Source organism: Diceros bicornis, chromosome 5 (assembly GCF_020826845.1).
Source record: "Diceros bicornis minor isolate mBicDic1 chromosome 5, mDicBic1.mat.cur, whole genome shotgun sequence".
Lineage (NCBI taxonomy): Eukaryota > Metazoa > Chordata > Mammalia > Perissodactyla > Rhinocerotidae > Diceros > Diceros bicornis.
The window spans coordinates 12499315-12525503 of record NC_080744.1 but is presented as its reverse complement, the minus strand read 5'-3'; the positions used below and the strand labels follow the sequence as shown (position 1 = coordinate 12525503).

General features: G+C 39.8%; 1 protein-coding gene across 1 annotated transcript in view; it reads right to left on the bottom strand.

The window, feature by feature from the left end:
* The window catches only part of SLC25A21 (solute carrier family 25 member 21), a 458329-nt gene extending 435896 nt beyond the window's left edge, over window positions 1-22433 (bottom strand). Inside the window, exon 1 of the mRNA XM_058540705.1 lies at window positions 21998-22433. Coding sequence (XP_058396688.1) covers window positions 21998-22067 — 70 coding nt within the window. The 5' untranslated portion in view covers window positions 22068-22433. The remainder of the gene's footprint in view (window positions 1-21997) is intronic.
* Window positions 22434-26189: the final 3756 nt, after the last annotated feature.

Below are 26189 nucleotides of genomic sequence, written 5' to 3'. Positions count from 1 at the left end.
AGAATCATTTTTAAAAGGAAGTTCATTTAAAAATATTTCAACGATCCAGAAAGCATACTTCCAGGTATTTACCCAAATGAATTGAAAACTTATAGCCACACAAAAATCTGTACACAAATGTTTATAGCAGCCTTATTCATAATTACCAAAACTTGAATGCAACCAAGACGTCCTTCAATAGGTAAATCGATAAACAAATTGTGGTATATCCCATACAATGGAATGTTATTCAGCAATAAGGAGCTATCAAGCTATGAAACGCACTGGGGAACCTTAAATGCATATTGCTTAGTGAAAGAAGCCAGTCTGAAAAGGCTACATACTGCATGATCCCAACTATATGACCTTCTGGAAAAGGGAAAACTATAGAGACTGTAAAAACATCAGTGGTTGTCAGGGGTGGAGGGGGAGAGATGAATAGGTGGAGCACAGGGATTTTTAGGGCAGTGAAACTATTCCGTATGATTCTGTAATGGTGGCTACATGACCTTACCCACTGGGCAAAATCAGTATGGCACTGATTTCTAAATACTAGCATTAAAATGTTATGCTTAAGTATTATTAAGTATTATTATTTATTCATTTGTGTCAATTACATTTCTTTCCAAAATTTAATTGTGCCCATATGCAAAAATCCCAATTTTAGTTCCTTGTTAGAAGCATAGACATCACCTGATTTTCTTTAAAACTCTCTTACTGTTTATGTCAAGTATGTGAATATATTAGGCTGAAATATAAGTAAATAAGAAAACTTCCTTTAGAGCCTCTCAATTGCATCCTCATTTGTGCCAGCTGCCTGATTTTTATATATCACGACATTATGGGATCACAAGGAAAGCCAAAAAGATTGGGAAGATGTGGTATAAGCCATCACTACTACGTAGCCGGCCTCATCGAGGAAGTGGCAGTTATGACTGCTATTCTCAAAACTAAAGGATACATCATTAAAGGAGCCATGAGGTATCAACCCTTCTTTAAAATTTATAGTCTACTACCATTTAGCATGTCCATATGTCAATGCATTAGTTTTACAGGTATTCATTAACCACTGACACTCAATAGACTATGTAGAAAACAAGTCAAGTATGCTAAAAGTAGATCATCCGTTAAAGACATCAATGTCAATGAAATAGTATTGTATTTTAAAGTGCTTTGACTTATGTTGCTTGCATTCCTAGATTCTTTTTCTCTTCCTTTTGCCCTAAAACTTGTTTCTTAAAATATTTTGCCCGTATTCCACTTGCTTCTCTCTTGAGTGATCATCAACCACTTAGAGAGTTCACAGTTCCTCTGTTATAGTGACAACAGAACCAGATGTAATGCTCCATCCCAAAAAGGCATTTCTTCCCCACATGATTCTTAAAAAGCTACTGATGAAACATGATCCCACTTTCAGAAAACTCAGACAAGGCAAAAGACAATAGAAGAGATAAAGAAAAAGAAAAAGGAACAAACAAACAATGGTTCTCCTAGAAGTTTTAACTCATGAACTACCTCAAGTAAATTACGTACTTCAGCATTCAAGGGAATCATATTCAAAATTTATAAGATAGGGCCTTTAAATTTTATGTATTTTTTTTCTTTTTGAGGAAGATTAGCTCTGAGCTAACATCGATTGCCAATCCTCCTCTTTTTGCTGAGGAAGACTGGCCCTGGGCTAACATCCATGCCCATCTTCCTCTACTTTATATGGGACACTGCCACAGCATGGCTTGATAAGTGGTGCATGAGTCAGCTCCTGGGATCCAAACCCGTGAACCCCTGGCCACTGAAGTGGAGCATACGAGCTTAACCACCACGCCACCGGGCCAGCCCCTCTCATATATTTTTATATAAACTAATTTCCAGAATAAATAATTCTTAATAACAGTTTAAAATTTGAGAGAAAATGTGAAGGTTTTCATTGCAGACTATTTTTTTTAAATTATAAATTCCACAGCAATGTGATTTCCAGTATAACATTCTACCTGCTGATGAAAATGAGAATATGCTAATGCCTATATAGCTGCTACCTTAAACACATTGGTCGTATACACTAAGTTATTGTCTTTGAACAGCATCTCATCTTTTATCTATTTCACTCGACTCAATTGTCTATACATTTCTAATAGCTCCATGTGCTAAAATCTCTTCATTGAAATGTTAAATATTGTTTATGAGCTCCTTAAAAACCTTCCAAATATACTAACTACATGTGATAGTTATATTGATTTTCATAAGAAAAAAATTAGTTTTTGAAAAAGGAAAAACTATGTTAAATGTTTATACTATATACTACGAAAACAGTCTTCAACTGAATTTTTTTGGTAAACTATGTTGTAGTCTTTTACCAATGTTCTTTGGTTCGGTATAAATGATATGGTAAATTTGCATTCAAATTCATGGAAATTTTCAAATCTGTTTCCCATTTAGCTGGCCAGCAAAAAACAATATTTTCTTTTGTAAACAGCTGTTTCATAATCAGTTCTTTTGTACTATGTGGAATTCCATAAAAGATAGAAAATTTTATTTAAAATACAGGAATTGCATTACTCCACTGCAAATCATTGATTAGTTTTTGTATACTACCATACAGTTTAACGTATAAGGAAAGATTTTAAGGAAAATTTAATATTGTGTCCAAATATAACATTACTTTAAACATGAGGTCATCTAAACATCTGTCTCCAATATATCACTGGGGATTTAAATCAAAAGTCTGCTAAACATGTACAATCATTTTGAAAATAAATAACAGGACAAATTTTGTCTTGATTATGATTATCATGCATTTTAAAAGGAAACATTTATTCTAATAAGAAAAGTCTGAACTAATAAACTTTATTGACATTAAGTTAAAATAGTTTCATACAAGAGTAAGAGATATATTTCATCTATTTGCTGCTTAATGATACTTATATTTTAACTTTTCTACATGATACTCTATTCCTTTATCTCCTCACAATTGCAAAATATTCAAGGAAAATTTTCAAGACATAAAATGTTTCCACTCGGTAACTGAAAAACTAATAATATTCTTTCTGAACTTTCCTTCCTTTAGGGCAACTATGAATCCCTAACAAGAACTAAAATAGTTCTATCCATTTAATTGACTCTGCTTTATACTTTAAAAGAAAATGAGCAGGGCTAATTACAAAAGACAGTTAAGGCAATAACTTCACTCCAAGAATTTATAATCAGCAAAAAGTAGATGTATTTTAAAGAGAGTCTAATTAAACTTAAACTCTACACCTTATTGTAGAATTTGTCTAGTATGTACCAGTATTTTAATTCAGCAACAGGATTACTTCAAAAACCAGCTAAATACTTGAGATGAATTAGCACTAAAAATAAACCAAAATGCTTAATCTTCAAAACAGTTTCTGCCAAAACTAAAATGAACATTAGCAGTTGAAAAGCTGGAGGGAAAAAAAAAAATCAAAGCATCACTGAATAACACATTCTTCGAATAACACCATAGGATTCCCTAATGCCACAGAAATCACCAGAAAATCCAGCTGCAAGAAATATTAGTGTCCATGCTGATCGTGCAGCTAGTAGGTTGTCACAAAATATAACCGTAGAGGTGGTAGTTATGGGTTTCTGAACTATCCCAATTCCTTTCTTCTTCCTGCCCATGTCTCAGAAGAGTTGATAGCTTTGGCCATGTCACTTTCTGGTCATGTATCCTGCCTTCGTAGATACAGACTAAGAACTTCAAAATGCATACGGCACTGTGTATGGAACTCCTTAAAAGCAAGAACTGCGTCCTACTCATCTCAGATGCCCATTGCCTAGAACTGCATCTGACACATATCTGATGCTTGATAAAGCTTGGTAAATGCATGAATGAGTTAACGAAAGAAACATCTGACTAAAGCCCAAGACTTTTCGCCCTGGTTCTGTCGAAACTGCCTACTATAGACTGCCTTAGTTTTCCCACCTATAAAATAAGGCTAATTCTTGACTTGCCCCCTCACTGAGGTATTGTGAGAACCCAACACAAACATATACTCAAAAATAACTGGAGAGTAGCAGCACTAAACCAGTGTGCTTATGAGAACGATTATCAGCAATACATGTAGGCTAAAAATTGCACGTGCAGAGAAACATATACTGAATGTGAGATGAAGTATTTACTTAAAAAGCATTCTTTTGAAGAAGCTTAAAGTTGAAATAATCTGCTTATCAAAATAAGGTGTTATGTTGAAATGCAGAGAAATTCTCTTTTGAAAACACAGTTAAAGAACTGGGAGCTAAGAAATCCCCTCGGAAAAGTTGTCTTACAGTGTCATTTTTTTAACTTTATAAGATCTTAGAAACTTAATAATTAATGTCTTTTGAATTACCAGAAAGAAATTCAAGCTTTTTTATATAATTAATACAATTAAGTTTATCCCGGATCTTAGCCTTCCCATGCCAAAAGGTTTAATACTATAATAGATGGCTAAAGGTGATGATTCAGCATAACCAATATAAAAGCATGTATTCTTGTGTTGCCAGTATTTTTCCCCATGATTTAAACAAACATAGATATGACCTAAGTGCAGATATGACCTAAGTGGGAAATGTTTGAATGTACACGGATCTTTGTGTTAAAATAGCACAGATTTGTCTTTATGATTACTTCTGTCAATTAATTAACTCAGTTTTTTTAAAAACCACTAAAATATAAAAATAATTTTGCTTTAGTACAGTTTCCATTTGTGTAACTTTCTCACATTCAAACTTTGGGTTCTATTTTATACTTTTCAATTTCTTTCTTAGTAGATTTCCTCTACTATGATACTGATAGTTAAGTGACCCCTTGAAAAATCACTTGATGTGGCTTTTCCCTATCTAGTTACTCAAAATATCTACAACAAAATATGCAAGGTACTGTGTGTCACTTTCTTTTTCCCTAGATCATAGTGACTTTGACTTTTCAAAATATCCACTTTAGCAAGTTTTTCACACACATTTGTCTGGGTGCTTTAATATGATACAGGCCCACCTTCAGGGACAGTATTTCTCAACTTTGGCTGCACACTGGAATCGGCTAGAGCAATTTAAAAAATGCTGAGTCCTGGGTCCAACCCCCAGAGATTCCGATTTAGTCAGCCTGGGGTGTGGCCCTGGCATCAGGATCTTTTAAAGTTACCCAGGTGGTTCTAACATGCAGTCAAGGCTGAGAACCACTGCTCTGGAAGCTTACCGTCCTGTAGGGGTGCTTACTAATAACAGCAACAAACCAGCCATTTATGGGGTGCTTGCTTGTGCCAAGCAGCGGGCTAAGCACCTTACGTGCATTATCTCATTTAACTCACAACAACCTTATGGGGAAAGATTCTGTTAGTATTCCTATTTTATGAACAAGGACATGAAGATTAGAAATATTAAGAAATGCTTCCCAGGTCCCCCCTCTGTTAATTGGCTGAGAGAGGATTCAAACACAACTCCGTCCAACTTCAGAGGGGGACCGCTTCATTCCTGACGACCATCACGGTAGAAACTATGCCATAAGCCAGATTTTTTAAAAAGGAGCAAGTCAGAATGCTAATGAATAGAAGAAGTGACAGAAGAATTACTTTCAGGCATATAAAAACACTACAATTAGCAAGATATTGGAGGTGACCATTTTTCTCCTTAGCCTGATTGTCGGAATAAATTGTAAACTTTCTCCAATAGTAGCATCTGAGGCATAGAACACTCCGAGGCAGTGTCCTGGTCTAGCCGCATACCTCTCGGTTGTCATGGACACAGGAAGGAACAATGAAATCACTATTTGACTATTATTTTTTAGTTGCTAGTCAGCATATGATTCTGTCTGTAAACTGCATCTCTGCATTCCCCACGGATTAGGGGAGCTGTCCCTCCTGGTAGTGACAGAATAACCACAAACAAAACAATTCTTCTGAGGGAAAAGCCATCTTTATCTGTCAGCATTACTCACTTGAGAAACAGAGCTGCAGGCAGCTGAAAAAACAGTTTGACTGTTTTAAATTTACAGGTGGCCTTATAATGGAAAGTTTTACACACCAAAATTCCTTTTTCAAGCTAAAAAAGTTTGGACAAAAAGCGACAAAATTTGGCAGTATTTTAGTGAAGCCTGGTGAACTAAGAACCCGCCTTCTGGCAAACAGGCTAAGCTGTTACCACCCTTTCTATGCTGCACGTTCCTCATGGTTAAAATCAGAGCAGCCACATGTACCTGTTATCACAGGGCCTGGCATATACAAGACACTTAAGACATGTTTTCTGAATGAATTCATGGATACTGGGGAGAACTGATTCAAAAACTACTTTTGAAAAGCAGATTGTATACACAGTAACATAATCATGTCAGCATGTAAATAATAGGACTGCTGCTTAAAGCCCAGGTAGAAAGTATTTTGGTGTGTATGTTTATTTGCTTGTGAGTGTGTGTGTGTGTGTATGCGTGTGCCTCTCTGTGTGCCAGAGTGTGTGTTATTTGTTTGGGAGAAACCAGGATGAAAGGAGGAGAAGGCATTTGACTGATAATTCCATAACCATTAGCAGCATGGATCAGATACTTGGGGTTCCAGGAAAGATACCTGTTGTGCTTTCTCCAACATTTAGGGCAATGAAGCAGACAGGGCCAGTTGCTTCTGTAGGTGGCTCAAAACCTTTTTCCTGACTGGCCTACCATAACAAACATTTTCTGGGAGAAAGGCACAGTTTGGAGCCTATCCCATGGAACAAAATGCAGTTAATCAAATTTACCAATTTAGCTACCAGAATAAAATTTTCCTAGAATAAAAATAGGATTTTAAAAAGTCAGACTAGGCAGCTACTGACGAGAGTCAGGGAAGCCTGGGGTGCCTTGGTGGGAAGCCCCGAACAGACCCTGAGTGGGAGCACTGAACCTTGGGGTTGAGGGCTTGGGAAAAAAATACAGAAACTAGTGAGAAAAGAAGAGACAGTTAATTACAAACTCGGGTAATAATTTTGCCTTCAAATCCTGGGAAAAGCACTGACAGACACTAGTTCATCTATAAATCAGTAGTTGTCAAGCAGGTGGTCTCTTTATCCCTGGGGTGGGATATGGAAATAACTACATTATAGATAGGTCTTCATTATTTGTCTTGATTAATAGCACTTGATAAAATTTGCTCCAAATAATACTATGCAAATTTAACATCCCCAAAGTTATAAATGATAAATATGATAGAATACCTACAAAAATATCAATGCCCTTTTTTTTAAAAAAGTAGGGCTTGGGGGAAGGGAGTGTTATTTGACAGGGTGACCACTGGGATATGAATTGTGAATCACTCCTGTAGGCCTACAAGGGAATATGGAAAAGGAAATTTCCCGAAGCCACCTAATGACTCCATTTGGAGAATAAGAAGACCACTTCATCTGGTTAAAAATAAGATTATGTTAATGATATCCAGATTTGAGAACAAAACAAAACTCTAGTACCCCAAATCAGTAGAGTTAAGCAAAAATAAGATTAGGTTTCTAGAAGGTAAACAGAAAAATACAGTTTACATTATAAATTGTAGAACAGAATTATAGTTAGCATATATTCATAGAATGTGTTACTTATCTATGAAGAGTTTAGAATATGCCTAAATACTTTTATGTTTTCCCTCTCCATTAATAATAACTAACACTTACTGAGTGCTTACTTACTGTTAGGCACAATCATAAGCACTTCACATGTATCAACCCATCTGATCCTTCCAACAACCTTATGAAGTAGATTGCAACGTACTCTATTTTATGGATGAAACACAGAAATGTTAAACCGCCTGCCCAAAGTAACACAGCTAGTGAGTATCAGATTTGGGATCCAATGCCAGGCAGTAAAGCATCAGAATCCTCCTAGGACACCACCTCCCTATATTACCTCTAAACCCACAGGACACCATCCCCTATATCACCTCTACTGTCGTTGTAAGGAAAAGTTCACTATTAAAACACGGAGGCCTCTTGATGGGGTGCCCTATTTTCTTTTTTTTCGTTGATCTCAGTTGTACCTATTTCATTGCTTAGCTCCCATAGTGTACTCAAAAGTTTGCACATATGTAACTATTTGGAAACTATGTAATTAGAAAACTATGTAATTCCAAAACAAAGATCCGAGAACAAAAATGAGGTAGATCAATGTTTTCATATATATATATATACACATATATATATGTTTCATATGAAGACACAAATACACACACACTCACACACACACACACAAATGAATGAGCTAAATAACTCTTTGGGACACCACAGTAGGAACTTAGTAGGCTAGAAGGGAAAATTAAGATTAGGTTGCTATGACCCCACTGAAGAAATCCTGTGTCATGTGACTACATGCTTTCTTTCTGTGTCTGCAGCACATGTAAGACGGATTTGGCTGTTCCTGAGGGAGTGTGGGACAAGAAAGATTGGAGAAAAATACAACTAACAGAGCGGCTTTGGGCTGGAGAAAATAAACCTACCTCTCAATAGTAAGCAACTCAGCAATCAGATAGTCTATACTTCTTATAACCATTCCTGGGAAGCCAGGTATTGGGAAGAAACAGGTCTACATCCATGCACAGCCAAGATCCAGGCAGACACATAGCCAGGTTTGCAGAATCAATGAGACTTTTAGCATCTCAGGTTAAAGACCCTCCAGACTGACTCGCACTCAGAGCACTCAGGGCAGGAAAACTAGGACCCTCTGGATTTCCTTTTTCTTCCCTTGCAGCTATTAGGAATAAAATGAAATAGAGCACCTTAGACAGTGCATGGCTCCTGGGGTGACGTCTGAATTTGGTGGCAGAGGAGCAGCAAAGATTCTCCTCACCACCAACAACAGGCATTGGGCATGGGGGGAACCACACCGACTCCTTCAGATCATTTAGGAAGCAATATGTCCTCTACTATCTTGATGAAAGGTTTAGAATTTTTTTAATTAATGAATATTCAGAATTGAGAACCAAAACAAATTTGACATTCATTCATTCAATAAATGTTTACTGAGTACCTACGCTGTGCCAGGTTCTGTTTTAGACACTGGGGATACAGCAGAGAACCAACAGACCAAGGTCCTACCCTAGACGAGCTTATGGTCTACTGATAGAAATAAGAAGAGTGTGTTTTAATATCTGCCACTATTTTACATCAAGTTCACTTAACAATTAATATTATGCATTCTTACATTTAAATAAACATGTCAATGTTACTTACAGGTCTATAAAATATAAAAACTAGGGTATTTTCTTTTAATTTAATATATGGCCATTTTCTCAGCTATGCAATGTTAATAAAATATATATTAAAAGTGTAGCTTCCCTCATGTTTATTCAAATGCAAGAATACACAAATTCATATAAACTGCACAAATCATAAAAAATGCAGACATTTTCCAATATAGAAATAGTTAATTTGCTAACAACCTATAAATACTAAGGACCACTGCAACCCCCATTTTCTCCAACCTTGATGCCTCCTGTATCACATTCTTTGGTTCGCACTTCCCCTTTCATCCTCCTCTGCTGAGTGTTCACCGTCCATCCATCCATCCATCCATTTATTGATCGCACAAATATGTACCAGGAACCACTGGAGTGAGAACCTCTGGAACCCATTTACCCTTCTCCCTTAGGATCAGAGTCTCTCAGAGGTTGAGAGAGACCTAAGACTCTCCTATTTTTTGAGACTCTCAGTATATTAAAAAGTAAAGAAATGCTAACTAACAGTTATTAAAATGTAGTTTATTTTAAATGCTTATATTCCACATATTAATGCTTTTAACACATAAAATTGTCATGACAAAGGCAATGACTTTATGTCTAGCTTTGTTTGAAAGAAATCTCAAAAGTTTAAATTTAGGAGGTCCTCTGTGAACGTGAGGCCCCATTCACATGGCCCTCCTGGTCCTGCTGGCATGCTTTCCCTCTTGGCTGCTGGCATATTCCTGTGTCATTGCCAAGGAGAAACCACCAGGCTATCGCCACATATGAGCATCTCAACCTCATTCCCCATTGCTTACAGCCCTTGAAACTTCCAGGGAAGGGCACAGGACCCTATATTTGGGCTTAAAACACCTAAATGCCCCAAATTACAGGCATTCTGGGAGAAACACACCCTGATTTCAAAGAACTAACCTAAAACTACAGATTTTTGGAACATGACGTACACATTTAGGGCATTACATGAACCTATACCTTTTCTCACACATGGTAACTGCATTTCTTATTTTTTTCTTATATATTTGTCGTATATGTTTTTCCTACATATGATAACTGTGAGTCTTATTTTCTGTTTCAACTTGCCCACAAAAAACTTGCCATCCATTTCTAACTCATGTAAATAATGGAAAGTAATAAATTTCCTTTTTGAGTGTACAACATAAAACACGTCTATGTATAGTTGCACACAAGCAGCAACTATGCATCTTATATTGACTATATGTCAAATATTCAATTATAGAAAACAAATCATACTGTTTAGCATAGGACCATTTTCATTTAGATACACCTTAGGTCAAAAAAAGAAAAGTTTTATTTTCAGTGCTGCTCTGAGAAACTAGCACTCTTACAAGGAACATCCTCTCTACTATCAGCGAAATAAGATACTATGAAAGAGTTCAATGGATTTGACTTCTAAATTAGAAGGTATTTTCTTTACCTCTACCACATTTAAGCCTGGTTAGGCCAGGGCACATAAGCAAAATAGGTCTCAATGGAATTGTATTGCTTTGTGGCAAATGCTATTTGAATAAAAACAGATTTATCGAGTAGCTACTATATTCTAAGCACTGTGCTAGGCCTAGAGATACAACATAAATAAGACTTGGTCTCTAACTCAAAGGGGCTCATTCTTCACCAGACTTAAAAAAAACAAGAAATAGATCCAGTGTACTCTTTTAAATTAATCACAAAAAAATCAAAGAAAACTAAAGTAATTGTGAAAAGCATCTATGTAGAGTGAAACATAATACTACATAGTACGTAAGCGTACCAATGAAAACATTATAAATACAGATAATACTGGATGATGGCTATTTAAATACCCACTATTGAATGGACAGACAATACATTTTGTAACTATGAAATATATAAATCCAACAAGGGTCACGTACATATCATCACTACTGTTTTTTTTTAAACTTAGGTACCAGTGTCTCTACTTTTTTCTCTTTTCTCTCCCTTCTTTGCTTCTCTGCTGACCTTCCAATCTCCAGCATATGTGTGCTCAAAAGAATAGAAGGTATAGGCCAATGTAGATCTTCAGGAAAACATGAAGGAAATAGAAAAAAGTCTTATCATTTCTTGACGCTTGATCAGGTAAACACAAGACTACATTTCTCTGTAAAAGAAAGTTGCTGATATGCTGTACATTTTTGATATTACATTCCTACTATCAACTTTAATAAATGTTTTCTTAGTGCACATAAAAACTGCTCCATCAAAAAACAATCACTAAAGTCTTTAGCAGTTCTTATATTAAGTACTTTCAATATTCATCTTCTTTATAATTTTCATGAAATTTCATAGCTGTATACATTTCTCATTAAGAGAGGAAGAAATAATTCAGTTTTAATCATTTAACTGAAAAAAATGTTTTACAACACATAGGAAAGTTATACTGCCATCTTGTGGTTGAAAGTTCATTTACGGTAGCAAGGACGTCTGGTATTTCCCATTAACTAACTCCATAACACGGTATATGCCAATCTTAAAAAAAATTCCCTGTTTGGAACTTATGTTTAACAAAAATATATTATTCACACATCTCCCTCACTTCCTTATGTTAAAGGCCACTAGATGAAAACAAGACATGGCATTTTGAGTGGCTACCAGAGATAGATAATTAAAAACAACTACGCATTTGGCACTCTATCTCCTGCTCACAGAAGCTTATAGTTTAATATTAGCATAACACACACTCTAACCCTAAGAATTTAGAGAAACAAAATCACGGAATCTAGGAGTTTCATTTTTATCAATCAATCCACAAGACTTACAAGCAATTAATACGACATTTATGCTATTTGTTTGATCCAGGACTCTGCTTTAAATCCAAAAGCAATACCACCACAGAATTTTTGTTTGATCCAGGACTCTGCTTTAAATCCAAAAGCAAGACCACCACAGAGAAAATAAATATTATAGCAATAGAAATGGTTTCTTCCATTTCCCTTATTCATATATATAAACCTATTTTTCCATACATAGCTAAGAATCATAATTAAATGGAAACATTAATTCCAAAAGTATAGTCCTCTACATTTTTCGAGTGTAAAACCCTCTATGATCTAGGCAAGGCACCTGTTCCAAATGTTTTACAATGGTGAAATCTAATTAAAAGTTAACACATTTCTACATCCAACTCTGTCTGCAGAAAACTTTTTTTCAAGCAAATCGCCAAAATTATGGGAAGACAGCGCCATCTATAGGTCCTCACAAATACAGAATGGTGTTCTCCGATTCAGAAGCGACTGCCCATCGTGATACAGTAGCCAACCAAATACACTGCCCTATGAGGGAGCTCCAAAATAACCCTGCTTATTCTCGAATCTCTGGAGAGCATCCTGCAATTTATTCCAAAGTGTTTTAGTCTATCTCTACAATCATTCTCCAAAATAATAATGATAATAATAACAACAATAGCCACAGCAACAAAAACAAAAGCCAATGTCTCCCACAATTGCATTACTCTGATTTTGGTACACTTGATGACCCATAAGTATTGGTAACTTTTCAAGAAATATTAGCACATTGGCATGTTCTCTCTCTCTCTCTCTGATAATGTAAAACTCTTTTTGGCCACAATTCTATTTTAGGTGTCATCCAATTCTGTTGAAACATACATTTCATTATTCTTTCTCCAAAATTGTATCTTCACCCTACAATAGTCCAGTCTAGTTTTTACAGACATTCAACTAAATTCACTCTTGCATCTAACCTAAAGTTACCAGACTCATGCAAATAAAAAGGCTCAAGACAAACCTATTTTATGCAACTTAAATTCCCTCCTTTTTCACAGACCGGCTTGTCCAGTCTGCTCTGGGGTTACTCGCACTTCAGTGAGTCATTCCGCTGTCTTACCTAGTTGTATAAGCGTTCAATTAACAATTACCTGAGGACTGAGGCTCAGCTCATTCCTAATAAATAGCTTGTAGAGGCGAGGAGAAAAAGGTAGGTCCGCTGATGCTGACAGAACCCCCTGCTGGGGAATATGGAGAATTTCACGCTGGAGCTATGGCTGGCATTGAAAGAACCGGCGAAAACAAGAAATGGCCAGTAGCACCAAAGGCTAACTCTGTTTGTTCATTAATACTCAAGCTCCCAGAGCAGCTACAATATTTAACTCAACCAGAAAGAAAAGAGGCCTTATGAAGGCAATATTCTGTCTGGGGCTGCTAACCTGATTTCTCGTTCCGCACACTACGAGGCAGAGTGGGGTAGCAGGTAGGAGTACAGTCGGCCCTCGGAATCCGCGGGTTCCCATCGTACTGCTGCAAACATGGCGGGTACACGACCCTCGGAGCCCGCGGATACCGAGGGCCCACTACGGGACTGGAGCATCCGCGGATTTCGGTATCCGCAGGAAGTCCTGGAGCCAATTCCCCGCGGATACCGAGGGCCGATTGTACAAGCTTCCAAAGCAGAGAGAACAGAGTTTGAGTCCAGGCTCTGTGGCTGACGTTGAGCAAGTTACTTAATTTCTCTGAGCTTCACTCTCCTCATCCTCAAGAAATTACACATTAACATTATTGATGAGTTAAGCAAAGGTGCTTTTGCACATAGTAATCATTTAAATAAATGTTAGCACTGAAGATTTATCTTAGGGTTTCCTATTTGTCTTGTCGTAATTATTGACTAGATAATTCGGTAGGATCCACCTAATCCAAACAAACACCCAGAGAAGTTCATTTGTAACTTCTTAAGATAACAACAAGAATGAATGAGAAAGACTGAACTCAAAATAGGGATGAGTACAACTGTACAAAAGAAAATGGTTTTTGAGGGTCTAATATCAGTCTCAAAATTTACCTCTGAAACATTATTGAAAATCATTAGAGTCCCACATGACTCTTGATTCTGTGTTATTTTTACTGTATAAGCTAGAAACTTGAATCTGCCGGGCACAGAGAAGTTGGAAATATAGGTCAGGGAGTTACCTGTAAATGAATAATCCTGAAGCCAGGGAGCAGATGGGCTTGTTCAGGGAGACAACAGAGTGTGTGGAGCAGGGAACTCAGGACCCTGCAGAACATCAATTTTTGAGGAAAGAGAAAGAAGAGGAATCAGCAAAGGAGACAGTAAAAGAGTGATCAGATATGAAGAAGGGGGTGAAAATCAACAGAGACAACTTGAAAGAGAAAAATAGGTCAGAGATGTGAAATTCCACAAAGATTAGGCAAAATTGGGAATGAAAACCAGTAGTCAACAGTTTCAGCAGAAAGGTTAAGAAGGACATGATATGCCAATGATAGTAGGTGGAAAACTGAGTGAGGAGATTTTCACAACGGTTGACAATGAAAGGAAGAGAAACATAGGACCGTAGCTTGAGATATGGGATGTGAATTTGAGAAACACAGTATGGAGAGAAAAACACAACTGAATGCCTGTTGTGGGTTGAATTGTGTCCCCCAAAAAGATATGTTCAAGTCCGAAACCCTGCTACCTGAGAATGTGACCTTACTTGGAAATAGGGTCTTTGCAGAAGTAATCAAGTCAAGAGGAGGTCATACTGGATTGGAGTAGGCCCAAATCCAATGAGTGGCATCCTTATAAGAAGAGGGAAGTTTGGACAGACACAGAGACAGATAGGGAGGGAAAGCCATGTGACGACATCCAGAGAACACAAGGATTGTTGGCAACCGCCAGAAGCTAGGAGAGAGCCAAGGAACAGACTCCCCCTCAGTGCCTCCAGAAGGAACCAGCCGTGCCCACACTTCGATTTCAGACTTCTAGCCTCCACAACTGTGAGACAATAAATTCCTGTTGTTTTAAGCCACCCAGTTTGTGGTACCTTGTTCAGACAGCTCTAGCAAACTAATACAAGGGCTATGGATAACAGTCAAAAGATACAGACCTAATAGAATATTTACAATGTGTATAAACCGTGATCACATCAAAATATGGAAATAATTGACACAAAAATAGTAGTTTAAAAAGAAAAGGCAATTGGTAAGAAAAATCAGTTAAAATCTAGAACAATTGTAAAGAACCCTGGAGAAGTCCCATAACCTGATGTCATTCATTGCCATTTTAAGATACCACCTACTTAAATCATAAACATGTTTGAAAATGATTTGTGCATCTCTTTTCAGTGTGGGGTCTTGGAACAAAAGATGTCACATAAATAAAAAGATTACCATGGGCCTCTCAAAATGTGGCAGAGATTTTAGACCTGAAGGTAATTTTTTTCATTTTGTTTACTGAATGATTACAATGAAAGAAAATACTGATGGAAGTATTGTTGCAAGCATCAGCTATCTGATGACTAGAACCCATGGATACTTTTTCTCTTCAGAGTAGGACTAAGAGTAATAATCTGTGGCTTGGACTGCTGATATTTATTCATTAATATAGTCAACAAAGATTTCTGAGCACCTGCTGTGCCACACCTGAAACACCAGGTTCTCCGTGCTCTGAGATGCTGTAGTCAAGATGGGGGGGGGGTGCTCGTTTAACAAGGTGTTCCTAAAATGCTGTGTATAAGTTGTTTTATGTTTTTATGTCAGTTGAATCACGTACCCACACACGATACTTACACTTTCCAAACGTCTTTCAGCAAAGGACAGTAAAATAAGAAATTCCTTCAAATGTGGATATGCACTTCATATTTTATTTGTTCTTAAATTCATATTTTTGAGAACTAGATTTTCTTTAAGGAAGATAAGACTACATTTTAATTAAGACACATCCCTTAAAGGTATTTTGTAATTAATTTGAGCAGTAGAGTTGCTTCCTCCTATGTGATTGAAATAAGGGGAATTTCTCCTCCCTAATTACCCAGATAATGGATTCCAGCCTCCCTTTGATGTGTCACAAAGGCTCACCTGTTTCACTACAACCTGCTATTGATTATCAAACAACTGCAGTTTCCCAAATCTTGAATTTCCAAAGGTGCCATTTATCTAAATCACATGTGTGTCTCCTTTGCACCTATTCTGAAAAAGAATTTTCCTTGATCAAAATTTTAACCTTGATTACCCCCTGGTGCAGCAGCCCTTTTATTACCTAGTCCAAATTGAAATCCGGAGGACTACCAGTATACAGCACGCCTATTAAGGCATTTCTTTTAACTGTATTTTAACTATTATGGGTCAGGGTAAGAAAAGGTAGAAATCTTGTGAAAATGAAGATACATATCATATATAAGATCAGGAACTTAAAAAAATAAGATTTTAAATTATCCTGTACGTTTTTAGTGACTTTTTAGGTTGAAAGCCTTGGACCCTCTCTCATCAGTATAATGCACATTTTACATATATTCTCAATAGTTAATCTCCCAGAAGACTATCTGTGAATCCCAGGTTTCCCTCCTCCTGAAAAGGTCTTTCATTTCACTTTCCCATCTGAGCCCTTGAAGGTGATGAATGAGATAAACTAAAGTATGTGGACTGTGCCTAGTGCAAAACTGGAAAACTTATTTCCAGAATACTCGGACTAAATAATTTGACTAAAATATCTCCAGGGAGATGCACAAAATAAAAACAGTGATTGCAGAAGATGTGGTGCAGTGTGTGCCTACAAATACAGGGGGCTAGGGTGGGGGTGGAAAGGAGGAAACAGCAGCCTGGAAATTTTAGAAAATAAATCAGTGTCTTGCCAGTATGGTGATCATGTAAGTGATATATGGAGGCAGAATGCCCTAGCATTCTGAGTGGGACTTGCAGATTTTGAGGAATATAAGACTCTGGGAGGCAGGAGGAGGAAGGTCCTGGAGATGCCACTGTGGAAGGGAACTCAGTGTGGACAGGGCCCAGGCATGTCCTCAGAAGGGAGCCTGACAGGCCCTGGCAAGAGCAGCACTCTCAGGGCCCAAGGAGACTTCGTCAGAGACCTTGGGAGATTCTGAAGTTGAGTGCAAAAGCCCTAGGAGATCTTGGGGAGAATACTCACCCAAGTGGGCCTGAAAGGCTCATACATGACATGGGAAACAAGAACAACCTCATGAGCTTTGGAAACACATAGAAGGGCCTGAGCTAGTCATTAGGGAGAGTGGGAGGGTCTGAGGTGGAGCCATGCTCCTGGCTCCTAGGAAGAGCTGTGCATAAAGGGGAACCTCCTAGAGCCCCGCTGGTGAGCAGACAGTGTGTGATGTGGGACCCGGGAGGTGTGGAGGCCCAGGGACCTTGGGCGCTCTAGCAAGTTTGGGGGAATTCTGCCAGTGCTGCTGTCAGGTTTGCTGCCAATCCATTAGGTGTCTTTGTAAGAAACAGAAAAAGGCATCTCCTCTCCCCGAGGTGGACACATCTCTGATCTAGGATGCACAGATCATCAATTGGAGCGTGGGCTAGATTCCAGCTCCCACTTGCTCCAGTGGCCAGAATGCTTTTTCAGTCCACTATCCACCCAACTGCACATAGAGGCCCTGGATAGATTGAGAATTTTCTTTTGGATAAAAGCTAAGCTTGTGCCTACACACATGAAATTATTTGGAGAGAATAAGATTCTCTTTATCAGAAAGACTGTAAGGATTGTATTTGTAGATGAGTCCTTTTAAAGGACGTAAAATACTAAGAGATCTAGAGATAATAGGAGGTAGTAGACTTGACCTGATCTCTTCAACTTCTAAAAATGTCTGTCATTGAGAGTACTATTCTCCTAGTCCCTCTCCTACCCTGATGTCCTGTACAAGTGGTTGCATGCTTGTGCAACCACAGGCAAGTTAATTAGGCCCTCTGGGCATCAGTTTCTTCATCCTGGAGTTGGGGTGAGGTTTAAAAATGTCGATACAAGTAAAACTTAGAACTAGTTCTGGCATTTAGTATTTACTCAATAAATGTTAGCTATTTTTATTATTTGCACCATTCACACGTTAATGAGAATGATGGATGGGGCTGTAGAGGCCATCTGGGAAACATTTATGAGAAAACAGTTTTCAAGCTGGACCTTGGAAAATGTAGGATATCAATAGGTAGAGAAAATAAGGGGAAGATATTCTAGGCATTGGGAATCAAGGTGGAAAAGGACAGGCAACATTCAAAGCATGGTGAGCAGATCTATTTAGCAGAAACTGAATGGAATGTGTAGGAGAGGAGTGGAAAATAAGCCTGAAAGCTAAATTGAGAGCAAAGAATAAGGCGTACAGAATTCATTTTTCTCCCTCTGGTCAGCAATGAAAAGCAAGAAAGATTTAACTTGCAACCCTCTGCAATCTGGCTCCCACTCATGGAATCTGTTTTCTCAAAGGTCTTCTAATACAGTGCTTCTAAAACTTGAAAGTGCAAACCAAAGACTTGGGGACCTTCCTCAAATGTAGATTCTGTATGATAGGTCTAGAGTGAGGGCTGAGAGCCTACATTTTCACAAGCTTCCAGGTGCTACCAGGCCCCTGCTGCTCATCTGTGGATCATGCAACTGAGAATGCAGACTAGAAGGCTGCTCTGTAAAACTCCAGCACACGTAGACTTGTCTTGAGCACAGACTTCACCATATGAGATAAAGTTGCCATTGTTAACAATATCTATATATAACAGCTAGAACTACAAACTCAAGGCCAGTCTTTAGATGTGTATTGTCTAAGCAACCGTCAGTGCATCAATCTCTTCGGTCTTTTAAATTCAAATATTACAAACCATCTTTTAATAAAAGACAGGCATATATCGCTATAAAAGATACCTACTGCCCATCTCATGCTGTATCTGGCTTCTCTGGAAAATAGTCTCCCCTGATCACCACACCACTCCCCCACCCCACCCATCCACATGGGTATTGGCTATAACTGAGTGATGCAGAGCTGGGCCCCTGACCAATACTGGGTTATTTTGAGTCTTTCCCCAGGATTTTAGACTAGAACTGAAAAAAAGGCAGGTCAGTCTCTTGTTCTCTCTACGGAACAGAAGTCAAGAGCATGTAAATTCAGGAGCCATTGGGGACCACATTCAGCAGTGTGGACTGAAGAGCAGAGAACAGCAGTCAACTGGGAGAAAGAAGACTGGTGAAGACACAGGAGAGCAGAGGGAACCAGCTCCACAGCGTGGCACTCTGACCACCCTGCACATCTCCACGGAGGCATGTAGGCAAGGCTTGACCACAGTCTGGCCCGAGTCTTGGCAGAATGCCCTGTGATTTCTCCTAGCCCAGGGAAAGATAAGCAGCCTGGTGAAGAGCTGCGGAGAAGCAGTTTCTCCGTTATCTTGTGGAAGAATGCTACAGGCCCACGCCTCATTGAGCTCCCTGCTTTCAGTTGAGCACAAGACTTTCCACCACACTCCCACTCAGGGCAAACCTGCAGACTTCAGCTAAGTCTACAAAACTGCTTGGCTGTGGTTCTGAGGTGGCTCCTCAACAGCAGAGTGACCCACCGCTCACACCATCTACCATCTGGCCTCTTCAGTTTGGTGGAACTGGGACCTTGTGAAACAAGAGACACAGGAAACTGACACGATAATGACTTGTTTTTGCTGTCTGAATCCATCTGGGCATGTTTACTCCTTATCAGGCAAATCTATGGAAGTATGGCAAGCCATCCTAAGAGCTGTAGCAGCATTACCTGTGACCCTATTGTTAGCCACCATCCTGCTGCCTTGGGAATGCTTAACCATTTCACAAAGAGACAAGTAAGAGATGGCAAGAGTTCACCTCCTGGGTTCCCCTCAGTGCACCAGCTCCTGATTCCACTTCCAGGAATGAGATGGCAAGAGTTCACCTCCTGGGTTCCCCTCAGCGCACCAGCTCCTGATTCCACTTCCAGGAATGCATCCCAGACCCTGAATTCCATGAGATACCCGGGTATTTCTCCAATAAACTGCCCCAGGTTCCTTTTTTTCCCCCCTTAAGAAAGCCAGAGTGTATTTTTAACCTTTACCATCAAAAGGTCATATAATACACACACACAGGTGTTACATTTCATGACAGAGTCAGTAATCAGAACGCCAATGCTAGAAATTCAAACGCATTTTCTGTATTTATTAGAATTCTACCTCTCTAGTATATTGATTTCATTTTGGCCCTTGACCTAGTATATGGAATGTGATTAGCCTGCATTTATTCAAGTCCAGTAAAGTTTTATGAAAACGTTATTGGTCAAGTGGAAGGAAACAGGACTCTTTTTCATTATGATGAAAGTATAAATTATTCTCATCATTTATCAATAATTCCATAGTACTAAATATATAACTCAACTATGCTGTTTAATTTATCTTTAAACATCTCTTGAGTCGGGCCCCAACATATAGTATGATCATCTAAGCTGATATACAGATGCTTATGAATCACTAGTCCTAGGCTGGGCTGTTCACCAATTAGCCTCACTTCCCTATTGGGCCAGCTGAGTTTTCTTTGATCAAGGTGATAGACTCTGAATCAAGCAAGTCAGGGACAGCCGGCAGAGTCTTGGACATTGTGGAATTTGACCAAAATGGTGAATAAATTGGTGCAAATTCTTCATCACTACTGGGAAACAACTACAGAAGTAGACAGTGGGGCCACTGACAGCAGAATAATGGATGGACATAGCACAATCATATGTAAGAAATGAACGCCTCGATTACCATAGTAATGAAATATCATCTTAGGAAAGTTAACAGATTGCAAGTGATATATCTGGCTGCTTGCAGTACCCCTGAGATGCAAGTAGTTCATGACATAATGATAACTAGTCATAATTGACAGTAGTCCCTTATAAAAAGTCCAAATTTGAAAATAAATTTTACTAAAGTTAAACATTAGACATCTAGTCATTGTCTTAATACGATTTATTAGAGTTACCATAATATACTTTATTAAGAGAATATCTACATTTATAAAAATGTTTTATGATGAGTAAACTAGAGTACAGACAGCCCTGGGTATCCGAGGATTAACCAACACACCATATAAAGGCCTCCAACGGTTGCGTCTATACTGCATTTGTACAGACTTTTTTTTCTTGCCCTTATTCCCTAAAGAATGCAGTATAACAACTATCTCCACAGCACTGACATTGTAATAGGTGTCATAAGTATTTCTAGATGATTTAAGGTACTCAGGCGGATGTGAGCGGGTTACATGCAGATCCTCCGCCATTGTGTGTGAGGGACCAGCGTATCCGCGGATTTGGATATCCGCGGGGGTCCTGGAACAAATTCCCCGCGGATACCGAAGGACGACTGTAATTACTTTATATATTTACAACGAAAATGCATCACAGTCTGTAAAATTAAATGTTAAACCAACTTGTAATTTATATTTTGAAATACGTGCACATAACATAATCCCATGAGTTACCACCTCTCCAGCCACATTTCATAGTAATTATTTCCAAGATCAGTTACGAGATTTTTCCTCCTTTTTCCCCACAGCGTAACTCTGCGTAAAGGAACGCGACCCCGTGACATCGAGGGCGTTTAGACGGGTTCACACTCGCACCTAGTCTCAGGACGCCGAGCTCAGGGCCCGCCCGCGCAGGCGCGCCCAGCCCGGGCAGGACCCGTGGGGGCGGAGGGACAGGCCCTACCTCGTGAGCGCGGCGGCCGTTACGTAAGAACCGAGGGGCTCGGAGAAGGAGTGTATAACTGATAGCAAAGCTAAGCCTGACGGAAACTGGACCATTTTCCAGTAAAATAGGCAGCTAGGCAGAAAGGCCTCCTCGCAGTCGCCGGCCGTGGGCCTGCCCGCCCTGCTTCCCAGGCTGGGAACCGAGAAGGCCGGAACCCCGGGCGCGCGGCGCCGTGGACGCGGCGGCCCCTTCCCCGGGGCACCGGCGCCCGCCCGCTCGCGGCCCCCTCTGCTCGCGCCCCGGGGGCGCGGAATGAAGAGGAAGAAGGCAAAGCTTGGGCTGGGAGACTGGTCTGAGAAACTTCGCGACCCGCCACGGGAAACGCGACTGGCCCCCGGCGGGGCGGGGAGGGGCGGGGCGGCCTTACCCGCGGAACCGCCGGCCAGGATCTGCCGAGAAGCCTCGCTCACGAAGCCGACGTCGGGCTTGGCCGACATCTTCGCGACCGGGAACGGCGGAGCGGGCAAGCCGTGGGCCCGGAGCCAGAGGCCAGGCGCTCCCCGAGGCGGCAGTCCGGCGCCTGCTCGGAGGCGGCGGCTCAGTGCGCTCACCGGCCGCGGGATCGCTGCGGGCCCGACCTGCCCGGCGCGTCTTCCCGGCCCCTGTCCCCGCGCGGCTCTCCGGGCTCCCGGGGGGACCTGGGGGAGAAGAGACCCGCCGCCGGGTTGGGTGGGCCGGCCTGGTGCCCTCGATTGGCGCCCAGGCGCTCCCCTATCGGGAGCCTCCTGCCGCCCGTGCGCCGGCCGCGCGGCCCCTGATAACGCCTGGCGCGGGTGACCGGCCTGGAGCTCCGGCGGCGGCGCCGCGGCGACCCTTGCCCCTCCTGGCGGGCCCGGGCGCGGTGCAGGGCTAAAGCGACAGGGGACGCATTCCTCGGAGCTAGTCGTCCTGACACTGTGGGCCGTAGCCACGCAGTCGGCAAGTCCAGTCCACAGTTACCTCACAGTTGAGCTAATGTAGTACCTTACCAAGAAGTGGTTTTGCTGAAGGGAATGTATCTCATACCTCATCAACTTGAGTTTTATTTACTGAAAGACCAAAAAGAAAAAGGAAGGGGCCCTATTACAAAATGTCTCTTCTGTACCTCCAGTTCTCAAAGCGTGATCTTAGCACCCGGCGTAAAGCGTGAGCGGAATGCGGGCGTTGGTAAGAAAGGCCCATCCACCGCCCCGCGCCCACCTACTGCGGGGGCTCGGGATGGGGCTCAGAAACCTGGCTTTTCATGAGTTCTGCAGTGATCGTTATGAGCATTCAAGTTGGTGAACCACTGACCTAAATAATAAGGAACGTTAAGGAACGACCAGTATATTCTCTCTATAAAACGTTTACTTATGCATACTAGCTCTTTAGCACAGTTGGCAAAACAAAAATACTAATTTATACTATTTTTAAGCCACAAGTTTCAAATGATATGTAGGAGAGAGACAAGATTCTGAAATGAAAAAAAAAAAAAAATACCTGCCACACCCTTAACAGGCAGGAGATGATAGGAGTGAAAGGAGAATGAGGCTCTGGAACCCCTATTGTCATATTATTTCTTAAACACGGCATTTGATACTAACTGTATTGAGTTTGAACCATACAAAACTGCCATTTTTGAAGGTCAAAAACCGTTGAATAACAGCAATGCAATATGGTTCAGCTTAGTATATATGATTTCCAATTAAATGTACAAAATACAATAATTGGTTTCATACTTTGTTTTTATTTCTTAGACTGAGCTATGAAAAGCTGTTAATAGTGATATCTGACTGGCAAAATTATGTAAAGTGTTTGAGGAATTGGTGACACTAGCTGCCTATGTGATCAGATATGCAAACATAAAGTTTCTCAGTAAAGTTGGTGGTAGGCAAACCCAACCCCATCCATGAGTCTTTTCTCCTCCAGGTCCCTCCTGGAGCCCAGAGCTTTCGAGCAGTGTTTCAGTCTTTTACTAATTAAATATGAAATCTTGAGTGCAATATAGAATCACTTAGTCGTTCAACAAATATTGAGGACCTATTATATACTAAGCACTAAAATCAGAATTTCAGAGCTCATAGAAAACATTTCCCTAATTTTCCTGTGAGGAAACTGAGTTCCCTATGATCAAACCACTAGTTAATAGTATAGCTGGGATTCGATTCCAGCGTTCTACCTTCTAATAGCAATGGGAATGTAGATTTAACTAGTAAACACAGGCCAAACTACATTCTGTCACAGAAACCTAAAATAATTAAATGCCCCCTAAAATTAATTTCACTTATTCATATTTAAGTAGAGAATTTTTTCAAGTTAAAAAGAATTGTCACAACTGTTAAACCCCAAGGCACACACTGAACCAAATTCTACATTCATAGAGAGCTTACTAAGCATCAGCACTTTCTCAGATCCCAATGTAACAGTTAAAATCCCTAGAGGAGGGCCGGCCCTGTGGCTTAGTGGTTAAGTGCACGCGCTCTGCTGCTGGCGGCCTGGGTTTGGATCTCGGGTGTGCACCAACACACCGCTTCTCCCACCATGCTGAGGCCGCATCCCACAGACAGCAACTAGAAGGGTGTGCAACTGTGATATACAACTATCTACTGAGGCTTTGGGGGAAAAATAAATAAATAAATAAAATTATTAAAATCCCTAGAGGAGTGTATAATCTAATGGAGGAGAGTCTACCATCTTGCAGTGTAAGTAAAATTTTGCCTTCCTAGATGATTTCAGGAAATACAATAATACTCCCAGGTCAAGATTTAAAGACATTCTTTTGACATCATCCATTATTTCCATGAGTACCTTAGTCTCTGAATATGTTATCCTGAGGAGGGTGCAGGTTTGTAGTCTCACTAAGACCTCAGTCTCTCAAGACCACTATGGATTCAGTCAGAAGACTCTCCCCCACATCCTTCCAAATACTCTGTTAGAAAATTGCACCTCTTTTTAACCTCTCTGGACTAGAACAGATTTTTTTGAGTAAAAAAAGCAAGGCCGGATATCACATTTAATCTAGTCCTACACCTGTAGAATAGTTGAGGAGATAGGCCCTAGTATAAAAACATTCTGGAGCTTGGGAGTCAGCCAGTGTCAGTCCAGAGTCAACAAGCCCCCACTATGCTAAGAGCTCTGGTTATGGAATATACGTCTTATCTGGAGCCAAATTTGATGTAGCCAGTATTGTAATGCTGGAAGGTTTAGCAGTGGGGTAAAAATGGTAAAATTCACTTTACCTGCTATTTCAGATTCCCTAGACTCAATCTCAGTACTCTTTCTATTATTATTTTATGTAATGCTGTAATGTCCTGATATTAGAGCAGAACTGCTCAAGTATCAAGCTTATATTTTTAAATTATTGATTTATTTAGCTGATCTTGGTTGAGAACTACATAATTAGTTGATTTATTTATCACTTTGCAGAGTGGCTGGAAACTAAACCTTCAAGAACCTTAAAATATTCACTGAACTGAAATATCTGATCATTTCTTCAATGTCTTTTTGGAATACAGTTTTTGTATTGGGCCATTGGATCAGCTACTATTCAAGACCAAAATAATAGTGGCTTAAACCAGATAGAAATGTGTTATCCCCCTCATGTAATATCCCAGTTCTAAGCCACAAATAAGGCTCTAGCCAGCAGAGAGGGAGAAAGGTAAGAAGCGTAAAGAAAGCCCTGGAAATTATACAAATCTCATTGGTCAGAACTTGACCACAAGGGCTATACTAGGCACAAGGGAGGTTGAGAAAAGTAGTATTTTGCAGGGTGGAAATGTGTCCAGCAAAACAAAAAAAAAAGTCATTATGGAAGAAGGGGAAAACATTGGGAAACAACCAGCAGCGTCTGCCACAGCTTGGGGAAAAGTTGAGGAATGAAGAACTACGCTTTAAAATGACAGTGTGTGCTCATTTTTAAAGATTTTGTTTTCTTCAAGTCTACAGTTTATCTTCATCAGTGTCTAACTAGAAAATTCGGTATAATCCCATGGTACTCACTGTACTATGACTGGAACCACATTTTAAATACCATTCACTGAAAGATACATAACCATTGTAGGCCCAGAGGCTCTTTTCTTTAGATGTCAAAACACACTCTCTACACACACACAGACATACAAATGCAGAATTTGGCATACATGGAGCCCATGCATGGAACAGAGTGGGAAGTTGAAGTTGAAAAGAGTGGTCTAGGGACACCAGATTAAGATATCTTGACCAATAGAAAAGATTATAACTCAAAGTATTCAAAGGGTCTATTATTCTATAATATTCTTATGTAGAAGTATTATAAGTATTAAAGAAATGCTGTTTGCAACTGAATTACTCTTATGTGCTTTAAGATCTCTGAGTCTGTGTATCACTGCTCTAAGATCTCAGTGGCTTAGAGATACCAAGGCATTGTGTTATTATTTAGGACAGATCTTTGTTCTGGTGCATTAGAATATCCTGTCACCTAACAGAGCATTTCTAAATTCCAATGGACTTTACTGGGCAGTGTGAACAAAATAATTACAGACGGTCTGGACTTACGATGGTTCAACTTACGAGTTTTCGACTTTATGATGGTGTGAAAGGGATAGGCATTCAGTAGAAACTGT